Source organism: Opisthocomus hoazin, chromosome 7 (genome assembly GCF_030867145.1).
Source record: "Opisthocomus hoazin isolate bOpiHoa1 chromosome 7, bOpiHoa1.hap1, whole genome shotgun sequence".
Lineage (NCBI taxonomy): Eukaryota > Metazoa > Chordata > Aves > Opisthocomiformes > Opisthocomidae > Opisthocomus > Opisthocomus hoazin.
This window is the reverse complement of record NC_134420.1, coordinates 23,951,655-23,975,219: the sequence shown is the minus strand read 5'-3', so window position 1 is coordinate 23,975,219 and position 23,565 is coordinate 23,951,655. Positions and strand designations below refer to the sequence as shown.

At 40.3% G+C, this 23,565-nt stretch overlaps 2 protein-coding genes across 6 annotated transcripts in view; one reads left to right on the top strand and one right to left on the bottom strand.

Moving 5' to 3' along the window:
- Positions 1-3,871, bottom strand: part of PDHX (pyruvate dehydrogenase complex component X) — a 65,992-nt gene extending 62,121 nt beyond the window's left edge. For 2 of the 4 annotated variants that reach the window (XM_075426209.1, XM_075426212.1), the window contains exon 1: positions 3,326-3,616. In XM_075426209.1, the coding sequence (XP_075282324.1) occupies positions 3,326-3,467 (142 nt within the window). In that variant the 5' untranslated portion in view covers positions 3,468-3,616. Of the gene's footprint in view, positions 1-3,325; positions 3,617-3,753 lie in introns of those variants that run through there. The other 2 variants (XM_075426211.1, XM_075426210.1) reach the window with 2 other exon arrangements.
- APIP (APAF1 interacting protein) lies at positions 3,550-23,030 on the top strand. Of its 2 annotated transcripts, XM_075426214.1 has the most exons (9): positions 3,550-3,703; positions 9,693-9,793; positions 12,248-12,424; positions 13,217-13,265; positions 14,677-14,794; positions 15,884-16,019; positions 18,566-18,733; positions 19,284-19,406; positions 20,621-23,030. In XM_075426214.1, the coding sequence occupies exons 3-8, from the start codon at positions 12,417-12,419 to the stop codon at positions 19,381-19,383; spliced, it is 579 nt and encodes a 192-aa protein (XP_075282329.1). In that variant the 5' UTR covers positions 3,550-3,703; positions 9,693-9,793; positions 12,248-12,416; the 3' UTR covers positions 19,384-19,406; positions 20,621-23,030. The 2 variants fall into 2 exon arrangements, with proteins under 2 accessions (XP_075282329.1, XP_075282328.1); XM_075426213.1 differs by lacking the exons at positions 3,550-3,703; positions 12,248-12,424 and adding an exon at positions 3,850-3,952.
- Positions 23,031-23,565: the final 535 nt, after the last annotated feature.

The following is a 23,565-nucleotide window of genomic DNA, read 5'->3' as shown; positions in this document are numbered from 1 at the left end:
ACGCTCCACACTTCAGCATAAATACAAAATTGAGCAACAAATTTGTGCCACTGTAACATCTTCCCTTTCATGTTATGAGCAACTGCCACAAAATACACATTCCATTCTGGTCTTCTGATCAAGTTAGGAGAGAAGATCCAGCAGCAAGTACACACGAAGTGTGTGAAAAATAAACAAACTAAACAGGATACAAAATCAAAAAATCAAGGCACATGTCAAATCTGAAAATGAGAAACTACTATTTTCTCTACAATTGGACCTCACTGGAAGAAGAGCAACTGTAATTAAGGAGCAGTACTCAAAATGACCTTAGAAAGCACATGACTATGCCTTTAACAGTCAATACGGTAGGATAACAGTCTTCTCGGGCACTTAACTTATTAGCAACAGTCACACTAAAACAAAACCACATCACACGTAACAAACCCACTTGTCACTAGATAAAAACTTTGCAAAACCTCTATTAAGTGGGAGATCAGACAAATACTCACAATGGTAACTAAAAAAAACTTCTTTCCTTCCCCAGCTTTCCACCAGCTACAAAGAATATTTGACTTGTAAGGCCCAGGCAACTAATAAGGCCCGTTATTATTACAAAGGAACTTTTCTGCTACCTGAAAGACCAATACATCATGTAGATCAAATGAAAAATCTTTTCTGGGAGAAAACCTAAAGTGTTCTGCTACTCCTGTTTGGGAAGTCATGGGGAGCTGAGGTGCTGCGCTGCTCAGCAGCTTCAGCAGACAAGGGAATATAAAACCTCTTAATGAGATAACGTTCTATCTGTATCACTGATGTAAATCCAAGTGCTACAGAACAGTTCACTCTGTATCATAAAGCAAAAGTAAAGAATGTCCATCTATCCACTTCTAGTCCCACGCTTTATGCTCTAAATAGAGTATTATAGCTCAAATAGCTTTCTTGGCCTTCTCAACCTATGGAAACACTTCAGTGTAATTCTATCCTCATGAATCCACAAACATATTTAGAAACTGTAAGAAATATAAAGTTTGAAAACTAGCCCTAAGCTCCACTTTCTTGAAGATGCCAAACACAAGATCTTGCAAGTTGCGGGTAACAAAGTTTACTACTGTCTGGAAAGCTGCTAACATGTTACATCAAAACTTAATTATATATAAATATTGTAATATTCTATGTGGTGATTTCATTCAGAAAAATAAATATCTGGCTGTCAAATTCTGTGAATTGTCCCTACAGACTTAAAACATATTGCAAGATGACAGCTGATGTCATAGAGCTTCTCCTTTAAACTGTTCACTGAAAGTTCAACACACTGTTTAAATTACAAAGTAATTTGCATATGGAAATATTTTGTTTCCCAAACAGATTCAAACAAAAGATAATATGACAGATACATCACAGGTCTTAGTTAAAAAAAATCAGTTTATTTGCAGTTGCTAAGTGTTAGCATTTGAAATTCTGCTGTATTCTCCCACAGAGAAGTTACATATATTTTAATCTATTTTATTGTTCATGATGATTACAGCTGAATGTTGATTGTTAAACAGCAACTAAAGTATATGGCATAAAGCTAATATCAATTATTTAGAAAATCATTGCAAACTTCTAGTCATCTGCAGCAAGCAAGTTGTTCACGAAAACTGCATCAGAGCGCTGAGAAGATTTTACCCCTAAACTGGAAAACCGCATGCAGGTTCCCCCCCAATTCCTATACTCACCAGCAGAACTTAAGTTCTATTTCTAGGCTGCTTTTAAAGGCATATCAAAGAAAGCAATATATTCCTGACATTCTGAGAAAATTTTGGGGGCCGAGGACTTGAGAGAATGTAACACTAAAAAGAATAATAACTTATCCCTAATTATTTTTAAATTGGGCTACTTAGGGAAAAACTCTCTTAACAACATGGACAGCCACGGCAGCAAAAAAGAAGCAGACAAAGTATACCAACAAATTGCTTTACTTTATTACTCTACTTTGCAGGGAATTTCCTTTTCCTCCTCACTTACCTGCAGCCTGATGTGAACTTTGCAGAATTATACAACAAAATTGTAATAGTTACAGCATCCATTACAGTAACGCACAAGAAAAGATTTCGGCAACAGACTTGGCCATACAGTGACACTAATTTTAAAACTAAATTTCTAATTTGTTTCAGCTGTCTGAAGGTCAAATGCAGTCAACAAGTTCACTGAAAAAATTCCCAGAGAACACATTTATTAACATTATTGGATGCTTTAAAGTAATTTCATACCTACAAAATCAAAGTGCTTTTTAAACAAGAAAAACATTTCTTCTCTCCATACTGTATCACACATCTAATTTTGCAAGCCAGCACAATGACTGCATTTTGAATGTGGCCAATTCAGGGAAAAAGTTTATAGCCATGCATGTCTGCCTCCTGTTCCACATTAACTACATTAATCACATTAATCACACTTCATTTGAGCATTCAACACTCTTCCCACATCTCTTGGAGACAGAGGAAAATATGGAAGTAAGTACAAGATCTGCCTGGTAATTCTGCAGCAACAAATTCCCAAGAAGAGAAAAGGTATCCTGAAATGTTGTTGCCATAAGCTGATAGGTTGCTGTTTATGCAGCAATGTATGCTAAAAATGTAATTAATAAATTCAAACTCCACTTTGACCAAAAAAAATTACATTAAATATAGCTTCCACATGCTTCTCCAGCTACCTGAAATATTACTTGTAGAATAATGAAAAGACGGCAGTAAAGTGGTGGAATCTCCAAATACTGAAAACAAAAAAAAAAACCACCAAAAACTTTCTCTTTCAGCACTTAACTATACTTAAACCTAGCAAACACTCAGCTATTTTCAATTGTAAGCACTTTTTTACTCCTTAGCCACAACAGAATATTTACGTATTTGAAGGCCTAATCTCCCTTCAATCTGTTCTCCTCTCTGGACTCCAACTCCTTGTTTTTTCTCAGTAATCACATTTTGTAGACCTCTAATAATTCTCATGGCACTCTCCGAATCCTCTCCCATCAGCCCACACCCTTCCTGAAGTCCTTCCAGAGCCCACACCAAATAGCACCCTGCCAACTAACCCATCTCCACAGCCTCTCACCCGCTCCCCGGCCGGTCACTGCCGCTCAGTCATCAACGGCCCTGCTCGGCCTCGCCGCCCTACGCACCCACCCGGTAGCGCCAGGCACTCGCACCTCCCCACCACCCCGCACCGCCTGTGCCTCTCCCCCCGCACCGCCTCTCCTCACCCCGTACTTGACGCCGCAGCTCCTCCACCCGCACCTGCGGCAGGCCAGCGGCACCGGCGCCCGACTAACAGCGAAGGGCGCAGGATCCAGCCCATCACTCACCCCGCAGCTCTCGGGTCCCGTGCAGACGCCTCCAGCCTCCTCGGCCGGGGAAAGCCGTGCCAGCGCCCGGAGCGGGCCGCCCGCCCAGCAGCACCCTGGCTACGGCCCTGCCGCACCAGCTCAGCCACAGGGAAGCCGCCATCTTGCTCCTCCTCGCTTCCCGGCCCTCCCCAGCGCCGGGGCTGTCTGTCTTACTGCCTGAGCAGAAAAAAAGCGGCGCGGCCCCAACCCTCAGCGCGGAGGAGCGGTTCCGCTAACGGCCCCTGCCCTGCGCTGGCCACCCGCTCGCACCTGGCACAGCGGCGAGCCCTCCCGCAGCATCAGCCGCGGGCGCTGAGCCGCTCGCCTGCTCAGGCCTGACTGCCTCTATCGCCCCAGGTACGAGCAAAAGCCTACCGCAGGCGCACCCGCACCTCTCTCAGCCCCACCTGCCGTCCGCCCCCGGGGCGCGCCCGCACCTCCTCTCCAGCTGCTCCCGCTACCGACCCTTTCCTGCCCTCCGGCTTTGGGGGAGGGGGGGTGCCCCGCCGCCAGCGGCAGGCAAGCGCCCGGCAGGCCCCCGAGGAAGGACCCCTGCGCGCAGCGGGCGCCATGGCGGCGGCCGCCACCGACGGCGGCGCCGCGCAGGTACGGAGGGGCAGGTGTGGCTGAGGGGCCCGCGGCCTGCCCGGGGGGGCCTGGCGTCAGCGGGCGCTCCAGGGCCGCGACTGCGGGTGTCGAGGCTGTAACCTGGGTAACGGGCTGGTAACCTGCGCAGTTACTAGTTAGCAGGAAGCGAGGAGCTGCTCCGGAACTCGCTGCCCTTCCCGAAATGATGGCAGCTGGCCGGCTGGCGGCAGGCACAGGACTTGTGGCCCTCTGTGTTTGTTTATGGCAACTCTGGGGTTTTCTAGGTTTGGTTTGGGGTTTTTGTCCTGTGTTTGGGGCTTTTTTGTAGTTCAGTGGCTGTGCGTTGCTACGAGCGGTCGCAGCCTGAGCGTGAGTCGGCAGTGCCGCAGTTCGTCAGACGAGGCGAAGGTCGTGGTAGAGCGGGCGGGAGCATCACCTGGGCGAGGGTGGAAATACCTGTGCTGCTGGGGCGCGGAACGGGTCGAGAGAACAGGCCCGGCGTCAGGAACGCTGTGGGCCGGCAACAGGGAGGTGAGAGCCATCAGCAGACTGGGTAACGTGGCCTGCTGGGAGAGAGGGAAAGAATCTGCCTGGTCGAAAAAAAAAAAAAAATGAGGAGCAGATGGAGTGGTTGTCTTAATGTGCAAAATGGTGTCGTAGAGGTGAAAGGGAAGAACATCTTCTGTATGTCCGAAACTGCTTGGAAAGAGAAAAAAGCTTAGGTTTCAGCAAGCAAGGATTAGGTTGGGCACAAGGGAAGTATCTCTGACCTGGGACAGTTAAACAGATGGCCTCAGGAGTTCCTCACTCACTGTCACTGGAGGTTTTAAAGGTGCGGTTAAAGTAAGAGCTTCCAGACCTTGTCCAGCGTGCCTCAGGCTGCCGTTTCCATTGCTTCACCTTCCCTGCGCCATGCCTGAGAACCACCATGGCCATCTTGCCCCCGCGTATGTTTTCCTGGGCTGCCGCTACTGCCTACCGACGCCTGGCTCTGCCAGTCCGGCACCGACTGGAACCGTTTTCCTGTGGCGTGCAGCCCCCTACAGCAACAGCGACAAGATGCGAGTGGTTTGTCTGCTCCGAGGGGCTGCGTTACACAAAGCCTTGGCTTGCTGTGATTCTGAGGGCCGGGAGGCAAGCCTGAGGGGCTCACAAAGTCCTGGTTCCCCTTCGCTTACATCTTGTGGTCTTAGTTTAGACCATCAAGGATCACTCAGTCTTCAACTTGAGAGTCAACAGCACTGTTTTCTTAATGTTTCACCAAAGGTATTGGTATTCATTGCCTGCCTGCCAGTTTTGGTATGTCCTGCTTATTTTTTGCTTTTGTTCTCTTGATTCTGTGGGTGTTAACAGAACACCCCAGCGAATTTGGGTTCCTGCCACCAAACAAACATTTCTCTTGGAAATGTCCTTTCATAGGCATAAATGACTAAGCTGAGCAGCAGAGCAGCTAATCGCTTGCCATTTGGAAAAAAAACTATTAAAGCTTCTAATTGCTGCAATAAAAAAAAATCAAAACATTAAGAAGGTACACCATAAATGATCAGTTTCAGTCAGAGGTCTGTACTGGTGTGGTGGTTTGACTGAGATGGAGTTAATGTTCTTCACGCAGTTAGAAATTTTTCTTTCTCATAGCTAGCCCGGTAGTGGTTTGGATTTAGTTCGAGAAGGAATGTAGGGACTTGCTGGCTCATCAGAACAGTCCTCTGCAGGAGAAGCGCTGTGAGCAGAACCGTTCTGGCTCAGTTCTGTTTGGCTGGTTTCGTTAGTTCAGCCTGTTGCTGTTCTGCTGTTTCACAGTCAGCCTTTCTTTCTGTGCTTTCTTGCTTTTCTTGTCGCTTCGCTCTCTCTGCAGGATCAGCTGTTCTGGACCGGAGTGCTCGCTGCTTTGCACGGGCGGAGTTGTTGAGGAATTGCGTTTTGTTTTATATATTATTAGCAGTGTTAGTATATTAGTATTACTTTGTTATTCTCATAAAGTTGTTTTTACCTCAACCCAGGAGTTTTTGCTTTTGTCCGTTTCTCCTCCCCATCCCAATGAGGGAGAAGGGGAGGGGCGAGTGAGTGGCTGTCTAGTGCTTATTTGCCAGCGCTAGTAAACCAACTGGGGTTTAACCATGACGACTTGCTATAAAAATTGACAGTCTGAGGCTTTTAAGATGAGTAGGAATCCTCACCACATTGCTTTCCTATCTCTTCCTTATCTTCGTTTCTTTTTCTGACCTAAAAACCCTCCCTTCTACATTATACAGTCCTTGTATGGTGCTGAAGGTGTTGTAGAAAAAAAAAATTTTAAAGGAGCATGGTATTATTTTTGCTACTTTGGTTTATTTGGTCCATTTCAACACTAAAGACAGGTTTTAAACAAATCTACCAGCTTAATAATGGTACTTTTCTCACTTTATGTCTACAGTGTAGCACAAATCTGTTTTACCACATTAAGCTTGTCAGAGATACCACATGCAGCTAGTCAGAGAAACTTCATAACGATTTACTACCTGTCAATATGAAATATCAACGGTATGATTTAATCTATGCAGTCTGTTCTTATTTATGAGGAAAATAGGTGATTTCTAAGTGAAAGGGAGATACATATTTCAGTCACTGTTTATTTACCATAATATCTTAAAATATCAACATTGTAGTTCAGTTTTACACCTTTTGAAAATTATCCCCAAAACCTTAAAAAATGTGTTTGTTCCACAAGTAGCCTGGGTCCACCTTGATTTCCATTATATTATATCCACATTGTTTTCTGGATTTTTAAATTGGGAAGGTGGGTTTGTTTTCATTTTTTTTTTAATCATATTAGGTACAGTAATTTGAATAAAACAGGAAAAAGCTAATTTTCCTTGATCAACCACAGTCTTGCAAAATACAATAATAATTTTTTGACAAGATTTGACTGCTGGAAATACTCTAAATTTTCAGTGAATACTTTCAGTCAGTTTCTGTTTAGAAATTTACCAGCGACTTTTTTTTCAAAAGAATAATTTAATGGATTGAAAAATTAGTAACTTATTGTATTTCATGGAAGTCTGTGGAGTTTTCCTTCATACCTAACAGCATGTGAAACCTTAGGCTAGGATGATAACAGCATAGCAGCACAGAAGCTAAATTGTTCATATTAGCTGTATCAGAAAAGTAGCGGGCCAGATCCCAAGCTGGAGATACAAAGGAAGATATAACCAATGGCATCTGTACTTCAACTTCAAAATCAAATTTAAAAGTACTGCTAACGGAGATTTGACAGAGTAATCCTGTTGCGTTGTGTACTGCTTTCATATGTATTCACTCCCAGGCTTACTACAGTAAATACCCTTTTTTAGTTATGGAAAGAACTGTCATTTTTGTTATGAGTAATTTTAAACATGAAATACAGTAATATTTTTGTTTAGCTAGCTTATGGTTAGAATCAGTATCCACTGATAATGGAAAAATACTGTTAAACTCTGAGGAGTGATCTATAATCCTGGAATTCTTCAGAAAAATAGTCAAAATTCTTTGATTATATTTGTTTTCATATGTTCTTGATGAAGGTTGCTTCTGAATTTGAACTTTTAAGGATTCTTTTTATTTATTTACTTGGTGAAAAGCATTCATGTTCTCCTATGAATGAATATGAAAAATACTGGTGTAGTATGTAGGTTAGAAATACACAGTGATGTCATTTTCAGTAAGAGTCAAAACAAGATACTGGGGGACTCAGTTTCGTGACAGGTAAATAGATAAAAATTACGTACAGCCATTATGTCTCTGTAAATAAATCAGAATAACAAAACAAGGACCCAGAATTTATACATACTATGCACTTGTTTTGTATTTATAAACATACGATATATGCATTAATATTTTTCAGATTCACAGTACTTTTCAGAGCCATTGGTATTTGAGGAATGCTTAGTTAGGTAGAGTATACTTGATGTATATTACTATTTTCACAGGCGAAGGGCTGGAAAGGAGTGGTTTCATTTTCAGCTGTGTGAATGGGGAAAATTTCAGATTATTCTCACTGTAAATGTAGGAGTTTGTTTATTTGGCCTGGGGTCTTTTTCCTTCATGTGTCCTTGTGTATGCTGTTCTGTTTGTTTCAGGTGATGTGAACTGATGAAGGTTCGTGATGCTTTAAAAGTCTTAACTTCTTACATAAGTTTCTAGGAGTGCTGGTTAGGGTCTTGTTTCTATCACATGAAATGAATAAACAGATGATATTTTTAATCTATTAAAAGAGCCTTTAAATAATAGAAACAAAATAAGAGCAGGCAGGAATAGCATTCTGAACTGAATCCCAGTTCTTTAAAGATCATCGCTTCAGAAAGAAGTGCCATTGAAGAATATGGTGCTACACTTAAGTTGAAGTTTGAAGTACTAATCAGGCTTAATGCATACATGAGAGTTGGCTGCAGTAGCAGGGGACTGTATTTGGTGACCTAAGGGCTTAGCCTTCCTAAAACTAATCTATTTTTCTGTTGAAAACAATGCAAGGAGCACATCTGTTGTGCTTAATTGCTGTTTTCTGTCACACACCCGTGTAAGAAACAAAGCCAGCTGTATTACTGTGGTAGTGTAGGTGGAAATCTTATCCCATCCTAGGGAGGTGAATTGATGTGAATAGAACTACAGCTCTGTTTTTCTACTGTTTAATTATTTACTTGATGGGTTCAGTTGTATCAGGATCTTTGTGAAACATACAATTTTTATTTTTACATTGGTAAATGGGGGAAGACTAGCTTTTTATTCTCTCAGATAAGCTAAAAGAAATACTCAAGACAACATGCAAATGCATAAATTCAAGCACACAGTATGAGTTAAAGTAGCATCTCACAGTTTTCTCTGTGTACACTAGCAGTATTTTTCATGTAAATGATTCCGACATTCAAAATTTTTTATTTTCTAATGTAATACTTGTCAAAGACTGCTGCCTTTTAGGTACAGCTTTCTTAGTTTTATATGTTCAGTGCAGAATAATGTTTAGGATTTCCAATAAATAATTTTGGCTTGTACTTTAAAGCCACTCTGCTTTAGATTTACTATGACAATCTCTGACACTAAAGATACCTTTGGCTAATAGATAGATATAGATATATTTATTGATGTAATAAACAATGAAACGTGGAAAAATTTACGAACTGTTTTCCTTCTGAAACTAATATTAAAGTAATGCAATTTGCGTTCTGGCTGAACTGCGTGTGAGGTAACCTCACATTGTAAAAACATAGGAATGTGAAGTTCATCAAATAATTTGCCTAAGTTTTCTATGGTATTTTGACTGCTATGTAAAAATGTTACACAACAGAACTATTAAAGTCTATTGTACTGAAATTTGTAAATCAAGCAAAATAAATCTACAGAAAACTGATTCATTGGGAAAAGTCATTAGTTGAGTTTTTCAGAATATTAGATGCATTTATTTTCTTTTTTTATGGCAATAGGTTATGACTTAATCTCACTGATGTAATACCTGTGGGCCACTGCAATTGAACAAATTTGAGATGAGACCTTTCCTGTGAAGGATAATCAGACATGCATTTTATTGGGGGTTTTGTTTGTTCATTTCAAGGTGTGAATGGCCCCTGCAAAGTGTAAAGGGCATTGTGCAAACACGCAGTCATTTTGCAAATGAAGTTTATAAGCATAAATTAGACTGTCATACTGCAGTATGAAAGTACTACCCCTTTAAACTCAATTTCAGAATTGAAATTTTTAGGTTTGTGACATTTCTGAAGGTTTTAAATTTATTTCTTTAATTTATTTTTAGGAGAAGTTACATCCGAGAAATCTCATCCCAGAACTTTGTAGGCTGTTTTATGGTTTAGGCTGGGTCACAGGAACTGGTGGAGGAATCAGCTTGAAACATGGGTAAGTAAAGATGGAAGAGAAAGTGTGTGAGAGAGAGAAGGGGTGGCTGTGTTTAGTAGTTGGTGAGGGCATTTCAGTTCCGTGAAAAATGTTTGAAAGTCCAGAGTGAGCAAGCAGATAGAGGGGAAAATGAACAGTACGCCTGATTTAGCCATATAGGAGGGAGATGGCTAGTCTGAATTAATCATTGCAGTCGCTTCAATGGAGAGAGCCAACATCAGAGAGTGACTTTTTTCTGTCCTCCTGTCTTTGTTTAAGGTAGATGAATTGTCTTTAGAAAACAATGCATTTCCTCTTTTTCATTTTGTTAATGATAGAATTCAGAGTGGGTTACAGCAGGCACGTGGCTTTCAAATGCCTGTGGTTAGATGAGATGAATCCCACCCTAGACATTTTGCAGACGAGATTTCCTTTAAGAAGGAAATTACTGTTCCACTGACATAATTTCTAAGGAGATATTCTTAACATATAATTAAAACAATTTTTGGTGTGTATCCACTTTTAAGGAGCACCACTTTGCTCGTCTCCCCCTATTCATACGTTCCAAGCTTTTAATGGAGACAGAGCTCCTCTCAGTGGCCACCGAAAATAGAGGAGCCCTCATTCTGCAAAACCTTGCACAGTGCCTGCAATCCTGTCCCCACTCACAGGGTGTTGTGACACCCTAATGTGAAAGTGTCTGACCTCTTATTTTTCTGACGTACACTTGCATGCAGACACAAACAGCTATTCAAATATATGAGAGATCTGTAAATATCTGAAGCAAAGGCTCTAAATGCTAATACTTGTGCTGTTGTAATGGCTTTGTGCAGGTCGTTTCACTTCCCTGCTTGATTTTGTGAGCAAAGCAACAGCAATAATAATAATGAGAGGAATGGTAAGAGGGTTAGTTTTTGTTTCTAAGTTCATTATCTATGGAAAGATCTTTCTAGCACTGATTTCTCATTGGTAGCTAAATGTAGCCTATTTATCATTTCAGTGCGATTCATGTACGTTGTGGCAAGACAAATAGTGTCAACAGAATACACTAACATAGTACAGTTTTTCTCAGCAGTTCTATAACTTAGTTGCTCAGACTACGCCAAAATACATATTTGAATTGCTACCAATATTGTACATGGTCTAGCAATAGTAGTCTATGTGGCTATAATGTTTTATACCTACAGTAACAGTAACTATGAATGGCTATGAGGCAGAGATTAAACTAGCTTAGAATTGTTACATAGGAAATAGTGAAAGAACATGAAATTTGGTTGAAATTCTAACAAGCTAGTAATACATTACATTACCAGCTAATCCCAATCAGCATTACTCACTGTGCAGTTCGTATCAACTACTCAGAATAACAATACCAATTTGGACATAGGGTAGCATATTAAAAATGGTTCTAGAATTGTTTTTCAGGTGTCATATATTTCAGAGGCTGTATTTCATCATCACATTTTCCCTTTGTGATTAATTTCTAAAAAAGAAAAAAATTGAGAAAAAATACGTGACTCTCATTAGTAACTGAATTACCACTTGATTTCTCAATATCTTACGCTCTCAATTATCTTGCTCACGCAAAGGAATTAAGAGTAAATTATTGCAGTGTTGGCAGTTTTAATTCATGAATGTTAAAAATGACAAATATGATAAAGCCACGTTTTGATGTGCTTCTGTCCTGGGTTTGGCCAGGACAGGGTTAATTTTCACCGGACTCCAGGAAGGGGCACAGCCGGGGGGCGGGGGCTGACCCCACCTGGCCAAACAGAGCCCGGTATTCCATACCATGTGCCGTCATGCTGGGTTCCGGTGGGGGGGGCAGCGCGTCGGGAACTCACTCGCGGCTTGGGGGGGCGCGGCGCCGGTCCTGTTTGGGAGAGCGGCTGTCTGGGTCGTGCGGTTCGTTGTTGTTTTGTTTTCTCCTTATCTGTATCGTTGTTGTTCCTGTTTCCCTCTGTTTGCTGTTCTGTTAAACTGCCCTTATCCCGACCCACCGGTTTCTGCCTCTTTCTTTCCATTCTCCTCCGCACGCCGCTGGGGGGAGGGGCAGCCGCGTGGCGCTTTTGTTGCCGGCGGCAGCGGAAACCAAGACAGCTTCACAGTCCTTTTACCACTATGGAGAGTATATCATCTTAAGAGTTGTATTTTTAGAAGAGTTAGAATCATAGAATCATTTAGGTTGGAACAGACCCTTAACATCATCGAGTCCAACCTAACACTGGCCAAGTCTACTACTAAACCTTGTCCCTAAGCGCCATGCCTAAATGTGTTAAGTACCTCCAGGGATGGTGACTCAACCACTTCTCTGGGCAGCCTGGTGCAATGCTTGACAACCCTTTCAGTGAAGAAATTTTTCCTAATATCCAATCTAAACTTCCCCTGGCGCAACTTGAGGCCATTTCCTCTTGTCCTATCACTTGCTACTTGGGCGAAGAGACCAACACCCACCTCACTTCATCCTCCTTTCAGGTAGCTGTAGAGAGCAATAACGTATCCCCTCACCTCCTTTTCTGGGGCTTAAACAACCACAGTTCCCTCGGCTGCTCCTCAGAGGACTTGTGCTCTAGACTCTTCACCAGCCTCCTTGGTCTTCTAAATGCTTTTGTCCAGAAATCAAAGATCTCGTGGTCCTTAGGAAATGTATCTGTAAGTTGACTAATTATTCACTAGGTGTCTCTGTGCTCCTGAATTTAGTATGTTACTGTTGAAACCTAATAGTGATTACGATTAGACAATCTATTTTTTTTTCTTCCATTACTGAAAATATTCCAGATACCATCTTAAAATCATTTTAATTTAAATCAATTTTTATAGTCTTTGCTCATGTAAACCTTGCAAGAAGTGATGCACTTCTATTTGAATTTCAGTCATTTAGTTGCACTGAATTGGTGTTCTGTTTTTATCAATACAAATAAATACATAAATGCATTAAAAACCTGAACTACACAGTTACAACTAAACCAAAAAGTATTTACATTGTAGAATACTAAAGATAATTGATATTGTTTATAGGTAGTCTGTTGATTTTTAATAGTTTTGTCACCTGTTTTCTCATAGATTAGTATCTGCTTGCCATTTGTCTTGTTCCTTTTTTATTCTGAATTCTGGGGGTTTGAGTTTGGAATTATTGCTGGGGGATGCTGTGTGGTTTTCTCTGTAAGAAAAATAAGGCTGCACTTCCTACATGTGTTTCAGATCTCTTGTCAATTTGAAAGCATGGTTTTGTACCCCTGCAAGTTAGAGATTTCATATGCCCTTGTATGAGTCGGTTCTATTTTGAAAACCATCTACATGTCAGTCTATGGAAGAAGCCACAAAGTTATTAAATTATGAGGGACTAGATTTGCTATTTCCTTTTCAGTGGATCGAGAGCTCTAATGCCCATGGAGTTGAACAACCCTGTGTTTATCGATTTTCCCTGTCTGCAACTTTTCTTAGGAATGAAATCTACGTCGCTCCTTCAGGAGTCCAGAAGGAAAGAATACAGGTATGTTGAACTGTATCTTTACCTCAGAGCTCACCTTAAGATGCATGAAAGTACTTTTGTTTAGAATTTCAGGTTTCCTTAGGTAAAGTTAGAAACTTGCTATACTGTTGACTGCCTTATTGAAACAAATGGGCATTTCGCCTAGTACCAAACTAGCATAGCAAGCCAACGTGTGTTTCAGTGGCCAGTGTAGATTAGTTGTGATGATTTCTTTGCTGTAAATTATCACAGAAAACTGTGAGATTTGAACGTTACTCAAATCTGTCTATATTCTTTGTCAAGCTTGAATGGCTTTATAGCTCCCTGGCTACAGTTTTAAGTTACTGTGGCACATATGTAATTAAGCATTAACACCTCATCTCTATTTATTTTCGAGTGATTACAAATCTTTGTCTTGATATTCTCAGTTAATAGATGGGCTCTCCCCATGAAAAGGTGACCTTGTCTGTCTGTCTCTTCTCCAAAAAAACCCCCGGAAACATAGGTGGAGGGGAGAATGGTGAATGATAACTATTTTATGACAGCAGGAACTCCCCCAGAATAGAATAATATGTGGAAAGGATTTGTTGTTCTATAGATCTGAGGGACAAGATCCTGTGCAGCCTACTGTAGGTGACCCTGCTTCGGCAGGGGGGTTGGACTAGATGACCCACAGAGGTCCCTTCCAACCCCTACTATTCTGTGATTCTGTGATTCTGTGAGAAGTAAAAGGAATCTCTTCACTGACAGCAGTGCTCCCTGGGGATGTTAGCAAGTAAGGCAGGCAAAGGCATAACATGGCAAGACCATGATGGTCTGTTCTTTGCTAGCAGTAGCAGTGGATTAAGTGCAGTGAGTAAGGAAAGCTCTTGCAACTGTATTTCCTGCTGATTTTTAAAATAGCTTTAAAGAAGAAAGTTCTATTGCTGCCCTGAACAGTTCTTTGTACTATTATGAGTAGCTGATTGATGCAAAGGTAACATTCATGTAAAGCTGCTAAAAGCAAGGCTTAAAATAATAGTTCTACAAGTTAGATCTATTATATTTAGTTTTAATTGATGTCCTTTGTTGGTTCTTTAAAGGAGGAAGGAAAAGTACGTCTACGTTTCTTTTCTTGAATCGGTTACTACTTTTCCTTTTGGTCTATTGTCAGTTATTTAGATACAGGCTGTCTCCTTTCTGAGAAAATTCTAGTTTTACAAATACCTGCTTGGCAGCAGTATGAATAAAAAAAGTACCTAATATTAATTCACATTACACAATGTATTAAATAGTATTAGAAGCTAGAATAAATGCAGTGTGTTACAGCACTTTTACAAAAAGTTAAAATTACATTCTGTATTAAATGTATGTTGTGTATATTTGTCTCCCTAGAAGGAAAACAAAGCTATGTGGGTCATCACAGGTCAAACTAATTTCTGCTTTCTTACAGCCAGAAGATATGTTTGTTTGTGACATGAACGAACAGGAGATCAGTGGTCCTCCACCACACAAGAAACTGAAGAAAAGCCAGTGCACGCCTCTTTTTATGAATGCCTACACTATGAGAGGTGTGTGGCAAATGTTTGAAGTTCAGTGATGACTGAAGCACTGTATGTACACATCCACAGAACTGAAATTCAGTACCATATTCTTTATACGTGGAAGTAACAGTGAAATAAACATGAAACTATAAAATACACTGATTTGCGAAGGAGTATGTACAATGGACAGTGATCTGTGGTAACGTCCTGTGAATGTCATTTACATTTTGATCGTCTCCTGTAGCTGTACCTGTGATCATCTTTTCGGCGCTAATTTTTGGTGCGGTATATTAGTAGGTTGCAGGAGGAGCTGGGGGATTTACAGCAGTTTTATACCAGTATTTTTGCCTGTTCAGCAGCTATGTTTTAGAGCCTTTTACAGCCATTGGCTGTGATCAAAGGTTCTAAATCATGGATAGGTGAAAAAAGTATGAAACTTCTATTTTGCAGGTGGACAGTAATAGAGAGCTTTTGCTGTTGTGCAAGATTTACATGTTAATTTAGAAAGGATGTAGGATCTTCTGATCTTCCTGCACAAGAAGCTTACACGTGTACCCGAAGAAAACTCATTTCACGTTTTTGGCAGCATTGCAACTTTATAAGTAAATTATAATTATTGTCTACCTGTCTTTCCATCATGACATGATAAGATAACAGTAAATATGTTTTCAGAGGACCAGTGGATAATCGAAGAAGAGTACTAGAATAAAAAGAAAGTAAAAGTCTTTAAACTTTCATCTCACAAAGAAGTTTGTGAGTTTTTAAAATCTCAGAACTCTGATAAAATTAATAGTGTTTCAGTCATTGCAGTATGTAAAGAAATGTACAGGTAGTGTTTTCCTTGAATTTGTGCAAGTAGTTTCTCTCCTGGAATTTTTCACTAACTAAAAGTTACCAGTAGTGTCCTAAGACAATCCATAATTATCCCGTATAGATGAGTAATTATATCATACCTTTATTTAGGTTGCTGTATATTTTTTCTTCTAATGCAGTATATCACCATTTGCTAAGATGCCCAGCCAAAGGAAATGAATCAAGTATGTGAATAAAATTCTTAGTAAACACATTTTAAAATTAATTCTAAAAATGTATTTTCTTTTCTTCTTCTGTTCTTAGGGGCAGGCGCAGTGATCCATACTCATTCTAAGGCTGCTGTTATGGCTACCCTTGTTTACCCAGGGCATGAGTTCAGTATTACCCATCAGGAGATGATAAAAGGAATCCAGAAATGTACTTCAGGAGGCTGTTACCGGTACTTCTCTATATTTAAGAAAAGAGGCATGCTATTTGATCATTTGTTTTCAGCAATACAAATAGATGACAAGTCATATGAGTTATGTACATTAAAGCGTGTGATAGAAAGTATTAGGAATAAGAAGTAAAAAGACTTCTGGAATAAATCAGTCACTAGCTTTCCTTAAGAAGGTCTCAAGCCTATGGAAGAGATTTAAGATAAGATCTCATAATGTCAAGGATTCTGTGGTTTGTTGAGCTACAGAAACTGTACTGGCATATCTCAAGAACAGAGATGTTAACACATCTGTACAATGTTCAACTGAAACTGGAGCCAACCAACATTAGGTTGGATTGATAACATACAAAACTACATTTGGGTGGACTTCACATATCACTGCCTATGCTAGTTTAGGGCATGTTAAGAGAGTGGAGGATTTCACATCTTACTTGACAGACTTTGAAAGAAAATTCAGAATAAACAGCTCATTAAAGATAATGTTATTACTTTTCAAGGATGAGCTCTGAGGTAAGTGCTGAGTTATTCCAAATTATGTGTGATGGCTTGTTTTGAGGACTCCACCCACAGAGTGTTGAATTGGGATCCACAAACAACGTCTCTAGAATATGTGACAATTAGAAGAAAAGTTGAAATGCTAAGTTCTTTCCACGTTTTGATGTTAATTTTTGTAACTAACCATTGCCCTTTGACAAGGAAGCCATGCGTTTGGTGTGTGATTTTACGCCTGGGCATATTGTATTCAGTTCTGGTTGACTTGACAGCTTTACCTTCTTGTCAGTATTAGCATTTGTATTTTTAACGTGGCAAAAGACACCCCTTATATTGAATTGTCTGAGAACACTGTGTTTAAAAAAATCCACAACAATTTTCTTTTTGGGATATGCATTTTGATTTATCAAACATTCCTAAATGCTAGTCGGGACATATTGTATTTATTGGGTTCCATATCTCCGAGTTGTCCTGTGTTAGCCTGTTAATTTACTAGAAAAACTAGAGAAAGCGAAGCTCCCGATTACGTGTTTCCTACGTACATTTTCATCCATACTGGACTGATTCTTCTGTCTTGCCTCACACAAGGATCCCCATTGAGTTCAAAAGAAATTCGATAGTACAGAAATGAGATCTTTCAAAAAAAGGATTAACAATATATTTTTTCTAGTTACATAAAACTTTTCTGAAAGCTGTCCAGGAAAATGCTGCAGATAGGATAATCAGGACTATTTCTTGGCCTAAATATGATCCCAGTGATGCCAGAATAGTTTTACCTTTTACTTCAGTAGAAGGAGAATTAGATCTATAGTAAGTAGCTTTGAAAGTCTCAGACTGTCCCCAGCTATTTTCTATGAAGGTTTGGCTAAATGTTGCTGCTTGTATTTCAATAAAACTAAAGAGTTACCAAATATTTAACACATTCAGAGTCTGCTTGGGGTTTTATAGATATCAGGTCATGATAAAAAGCTTATGGTTATGATTAGGAATAATTTACAGTATTTATACCTGCTTCCAAACTCACATCCAAGTAGAAAGCAGAACCTAGGAAACCAATCACTTAGGTTGTTTGGCCTCACTCGTAGCAAACACTCCAAATCTAATTTTAATTATCAGAATGTGTAAGAGTCAAAACCTACAAAACCCACTTAATTTTCTTCATTGACTATTTTTATAGACTTCCTTGGAAAAGCATCAGCATTGAAAACTGTAAGGGGTGACACTTTTTAGTTTTCTGAATATCTGATTTGAAGTACAAGCTGTGTTATTTTTACCATTGCTTTCTCTGTGTGTTTTATAAAAGTAAGTACTGCTAGCACCCACTCATGAAATATCTATGTGATCTCAATGATAAATCTGAACTTGAACTGGGGACTTATTAAAACTATTTGAACAAGTTTCTGCCAGTGTTAATTAAGATTCAGACAATGCCAAATATCCCAGTCCTCCTTCAGAAGAAACTCTTAGGCAAGCTCCACCGAGTAACATGCATCATCTTGTCTTTGGAACTGGGGTTCTTAGGCTCTCTTAAGATCACATATAGCCCACCAATGACTCCATCACAGATTTATATGCCTTAGCAGGACAATCTTATTTCCAGGGGCTTTTTGGACTACCTAAATTCTTTTTTTTTTTTTTTCTGCTCTCCAGCAAACAGCTTGATTTCCTTCTTCATGATGTGATTCTTTTAAATAATTTTATCTGAGATAAAGCCTGTAGATGATGCCAATACAGGATGAAGAGAGTCTGAAAAAGTTGTAAAGGGACCCAACTACAAAGCGATATGTGAACAAACAGCTACACCTAATACATTAAAGTGTTATTTTCTTTTTGTGCCTCAAGTGTAGCTCAGGTATTGCCAGCATAGCATACATTTGGGAGTGAGAGATGTTCCTGAGAGTTCTTATGGTACAGCATGACTCAAAAGAGCGTAAAATCGCTACTGTTGACAATTTGTTAACATCAGTCAAAGGAAAATCGCTTTTTTAGGGAAAAGCTTCATACATCCAAACACAACTTGTTTTTAAATACATGAACATTCATTTTTCTTTTAGATATGATGATACACTAGTGGTTCCCATTATTGAGAATACACCAGAAGAGAAGGATCTCAAGGAAAGAATGGCACGTGCAATGGAAAAATACCCAGACTCTTGTGCTGTGTTGGTCAGACGTCATGGAGTTTACGTATGGGGAGAAACATGGGAAAAAGCCAAAACAATGTGAGTTCAATTTAGAAATATAGTATCTTTTGCCATTGTATCTCAAAATCTTAATGACCGTAATGTCATGTGTGTTTCCAACCCATGGACCATGACGCAGAACATTAAGTTCTTCTGGCCTTGCTGAAAGTATAGGGAGCTCTTGGAAATGGGTTCATCCATGATTCCATCGCTTGGTTTTCGTTTCATATCAATGCTGGCTGATAGAGTTGCTGATGTTTTCCTTTCATATGGACAAGTCCCTCTTCATATGAAACCTGCAGGCAATCTCTGCTTTTGTATGACACCTGCCAGTACTGTTTGTGTAGTCTAGCCTAGTCCCATTTTTGGATTTTACTTCATTTGCTGATGGAAATGCAGCAAATGAGGATCGTGTGGCAAAAATGCTGGGCACTTTGCTTACTGGGGTAACAGAAATAAATGACAATAGAGCTGTCCAGTCAGACCATCACATTGATGATGTACAGCTCAAGGAAGAAAATAATTTTCATAAAACATGGTAAGACTTGAGCCTTACTTTACATTTCACTTTTTTTCCTTTTAATTTTAGGTGTGAGTGTTATGATTACTTGTTTGATATCGCAGTGCAGATGAAGCAGCATGGGCTAGATCCTTCAAAACATCCATCAGCAGAAAACGGGATCTTGTAAATGACAACATCATTTATATTCAGGTGTGAATTTATCTGTAGAGATGATCTGTTTGGAGGGAGAGACTACAGATGATACCATCACTTCAGTCTGTTTTCCCGCTCAGAAAACTTCAGTATTGCACATCTCCCCCACTCCACTCCATCACAACTGCAATTGTATCTATGCCTGAAGTAAGGCTCCTTTACCACACAGTGTAACAAAAATATATGTATTAATAGTTAAGTATGTCCTGTGTGTATTTTAGCATCTATGTAGAGCATGCAGTGCACTTGCTTTTTAACACTAAATTGTATCAAACATTACCAGAAAAAGCCAACGTAGGAAAAAGACGCCAGCCTAGTAAGCTTATCTGTACAGAGATGCCTGAACAGCCGCTTTTGTTCAGGTTTGATTTTAGTCCTCTTGGTTCTATTACTTACATGGTGTCTTGTGGTTTTTTTTTTCTTCAGCAGAAATGGCTGGTTGCTATTTGATTAAGTTTCATTGATTAGTGTCACCTGTTTACCTCATACAGCAAATTACCATGACTTTCTGCTTTCTAATGTAGCAATGATCAATGTTTTGAAAGTTTTCATAACAAATATTTTAAAGTAACAGCACATAGGTAATACGACCAGGCAGTACTTTTCATGAAGGATCCCTGAAACCGTTGTCACATAAGCAATATACAGCTTGGTATGACAAAACACAGTGGTAGCGTCACGTGTCAGAATCTGGGACGCTTCTTCCTGAAAACCTAAACAAATCTAAAGATGCCAGTACTGAGATTATAAAGGAGTTGCTAGGCCAAAGCGGTGGTCTGAGTAACCAGGATAGGCTAACCTGCTGCACAGAGCTGGCCCATCAGGTAATCCTTTCCACCCACCATGTTTGCATCGGGAGAGGTGACAGACGGCTGCTCAGGCGGCACGAGCCCCAAACAGGCAGGTGCTTGGGCCAAGAGCCTTCATGCCAGCACTAGAGGAGGAAGCAGTGGGATGGGAGGCTTGCTGTCAAGCGAGTCGCTGTGTAAGTGGGTAGTTGGAGCGCTGCCACTGCACACAGGGATGAAGACGTGCTGGCTACCACACCTGCACGGAGCGACCTCAGGGCCCACGAGAACCATTCTAAAATTGCTTCTCAGCCCCTGCCATTGAATAGGTTGGGTTAACGTAGTGGCAGTAGTATTCCTTAGCCTATTTCTTAAGATTAAATACCAGTTTTATAGTACTTTTATCTTGTTTCTCTTATACAGGTTTCTTACATGATGATGGGAGTTCCAGATTCCACCTCATGCTGTTAAAACCAGGAGGTGGTGCTGTTTTACACGGCTGATTGACAGATGTTAGCACTCAGACTGTTAAACATGTCCGAGATGAAAAGGAGAGTTAAAACAAAGCTGAACCATTATTGCTATTTATGAATCCTGACAAATGCTACAGTAGGAGGAACGAAACTTCAGATGCAAAAAAAATTCTGAAAAAAGCTATGGAGAACTAATGTGACATTTTGTTTGTATGCTTTAAAAATTTGTATTTCAGTAATCTGCATTTGTTAATCCTGCTCTGCTGCTACAGTATTTAACTTTTTCTAGGTCTCCATTTCTGAAAGTTAGTCACCTTTATTCTTGGGGGAAAAAAGTGAGAATGACCCCTTAATTAGAAGTTAGGTATAAAATTGAAAGTATCGTTTGAACTGTTGATTCATTCATGCTGTGTTAATACTTTGGTTTTTTTAATTAAGCTTGTACCATATTTTTAAATCCTCTTAACGGTCATTATAATGAGTAGGAAACACAATTTTATAGTGTGCCTTTAGAAGTTGTTACTGAGAGACTGCTCTGGGTCTTGTCTGTGTTTTACCTCCGAATTCATTCACTTTCAGTAAGATTTTATTAGAACTTTGAAACAGCTTCTTATGACCTGTGATTAGCCAGCCTAAGTTAGACTGATTTAGTTGATTTAATCAAACTGCTCATTAAAATACAGTCTCACGTATTTATGTATCTTACTGCCTTCTTTCAAAATCTCCTGGAATGGGCGCCCCAGCAGCATCAGTCTGAGCCTTGAATGACCAACTTTCTGGTTGAGATTCTAGTCCCAAAGTTGAGTTGAGGCAGGGCAAGTGCAAATTGACCTTGTTTTCTGCTAGGGGCCATGTATTCCCACCACTTCCCCTTGCATCATCTCTGGCATTTTTTTGAGCTTCCCTGAGGTGAATTAACTGCTCAGCCTAAGAGAAAACCACTGCAGGAGTTAAATCAGCTCAGAGGTGGGGCCAAAGAGAACTAGAGCTGGGGCAAAAGAGATGGCTGAAGCCAGAGATGGCAGAAAACGCTTCCCCCATTTCATGGGGATGACTGTTCAGACTCACTCGGCTGCTTGTGGACAGGCATTCGCTGTGGCTGTTCTGAAGACTTGGGAAAGAACTGAAATCCGTGGAAAGTATTCTGGTAAACCAAGAAGTCAGGAAGAAACTTCCTACATTTGTCACCCATTAATGAGCACTGACTTTTCTTTGGTTACATATGTCAGACTACTGATGATAGCACAACATATGTTCTTGGTCTCCGTAGTTACTGTTGTGCTTAACTTGCACAAAAAAACACCCTGCTTTGGCTTGGTGGATACCCATGTCGCCATGTAACAGTCTGTCCTTGGGTTCCAACAAAACTTGTTTGCAGTAAGGCATCATGGTATAAGCCAAGTGCCTGCTGACCTGATGCAACCTGCTGGGTACTAGCTGTTTCTAAGCAGTGAGATGTGGTCACCTGTGCCATGGCAGCCTGGTGTAGCCACCAGAGTTGTTGCTGCTATGCAACCAGTTTGTCAGCTACCAGATCCCTCTTATCTCCACATCCTCATAGCAGCTACAGCCTGTCTTTCTGTGGTGCATAAGAGAGCATGTTCAGCATCTGCTGCTACCAGACCAACAGCAGCTGTCGAAGATGACCTCAACTGATGAAGGTACCAGTCCACAGGAATGATTTGTTACAGAATGACCTGCCATCAGAAATTTGCTGACTGCCCATTTACCAAGTTAACATAGCCTCACCTCTCTGGGATGCTTCAAATTTTCTCAACAGGAAATGTCTAAACTTTGCTCTCAAATTTTCCTGTCCCTGTCAGTCAGACATCTAGAGAGTTGTTAAAGGAGTTGCCATGTAGTTCAGATAGGCTTCGTTCTTCCCCCTGATGACTGGACTGCAAGACTCACCAGTGGCAATTACTGTGAATTTAATTGAACAAAATCTTTGCCATTCTATTCTCACATTAACAGAATAACCGTATTTTGTTAACTTCTGGATTTCCTTACGTTTTAGAAACACAAGAATAGCATTGACTGTTCTGTGGTTTATGCCATTGGCTTTATTTCTGAACTCCCTTCCCAAACGCTTGTGCTACCCGATTCTGAAAATGCATAAAGAGTAGTGGTGCTGTGCTGGCAGACTGGCACATTTCATCGAGATCCATGTCTGGTGACCATGAGGCAGCTTTGTCCTTCTCTGCTGTGCGTAGTGCTGTACCTGCAGTCTCCAACCTTTACACCGCAACTGGAGGGTGACCTTAACTGTTGTGAACTAGTGGTTACTACGCTAAGTTACTGTAGATGTTGACTGTGTTCATCGATAGATTTTTTTCATTATTAAACAAATATTTTACAGGGACTCCACATCTTGTGAGCGTATGTGGATTGCAGTAAGAACTTGCGTGAAAAACTTTTTAGATCAGAGAGTGACTTCGAACAGGCTGCATGCTCCTCTGTTCCACTTAAGCACAAAACACATCTCTTCAGCGTTTTGAAGATGTCAGAGGTGCAGTTGACACGAAGGGAAAGCAGCCTGTATTTTCCTTAGCTTTGCTTCCCCTCTGGGCATGCTAACAAAAATACTTCTTGATGTGACAATCCTCTTTTAGTCTTGAAATCTAGTTGCCATCTATTGATTGTGACCTTTATTTCTTTAAGCTGCTAGACTTCTGCAAAAAGTAAATTCCTGTGCTAGTCTGATGATGCTGTCAGAATAGGACATAATTGTATCATTCAATCATACTGATGTTTTGTAAGGATAAAGAGGATTTTAGACCTGGTGTTTTGTTCTGCATGTATAATGACAAACTACAAAAGAACACTCACAAGGAAAGGTACTTTTTGCCAAATATATACCTCCTGGGTCATGTTAATTACAAATATCCACTTCCT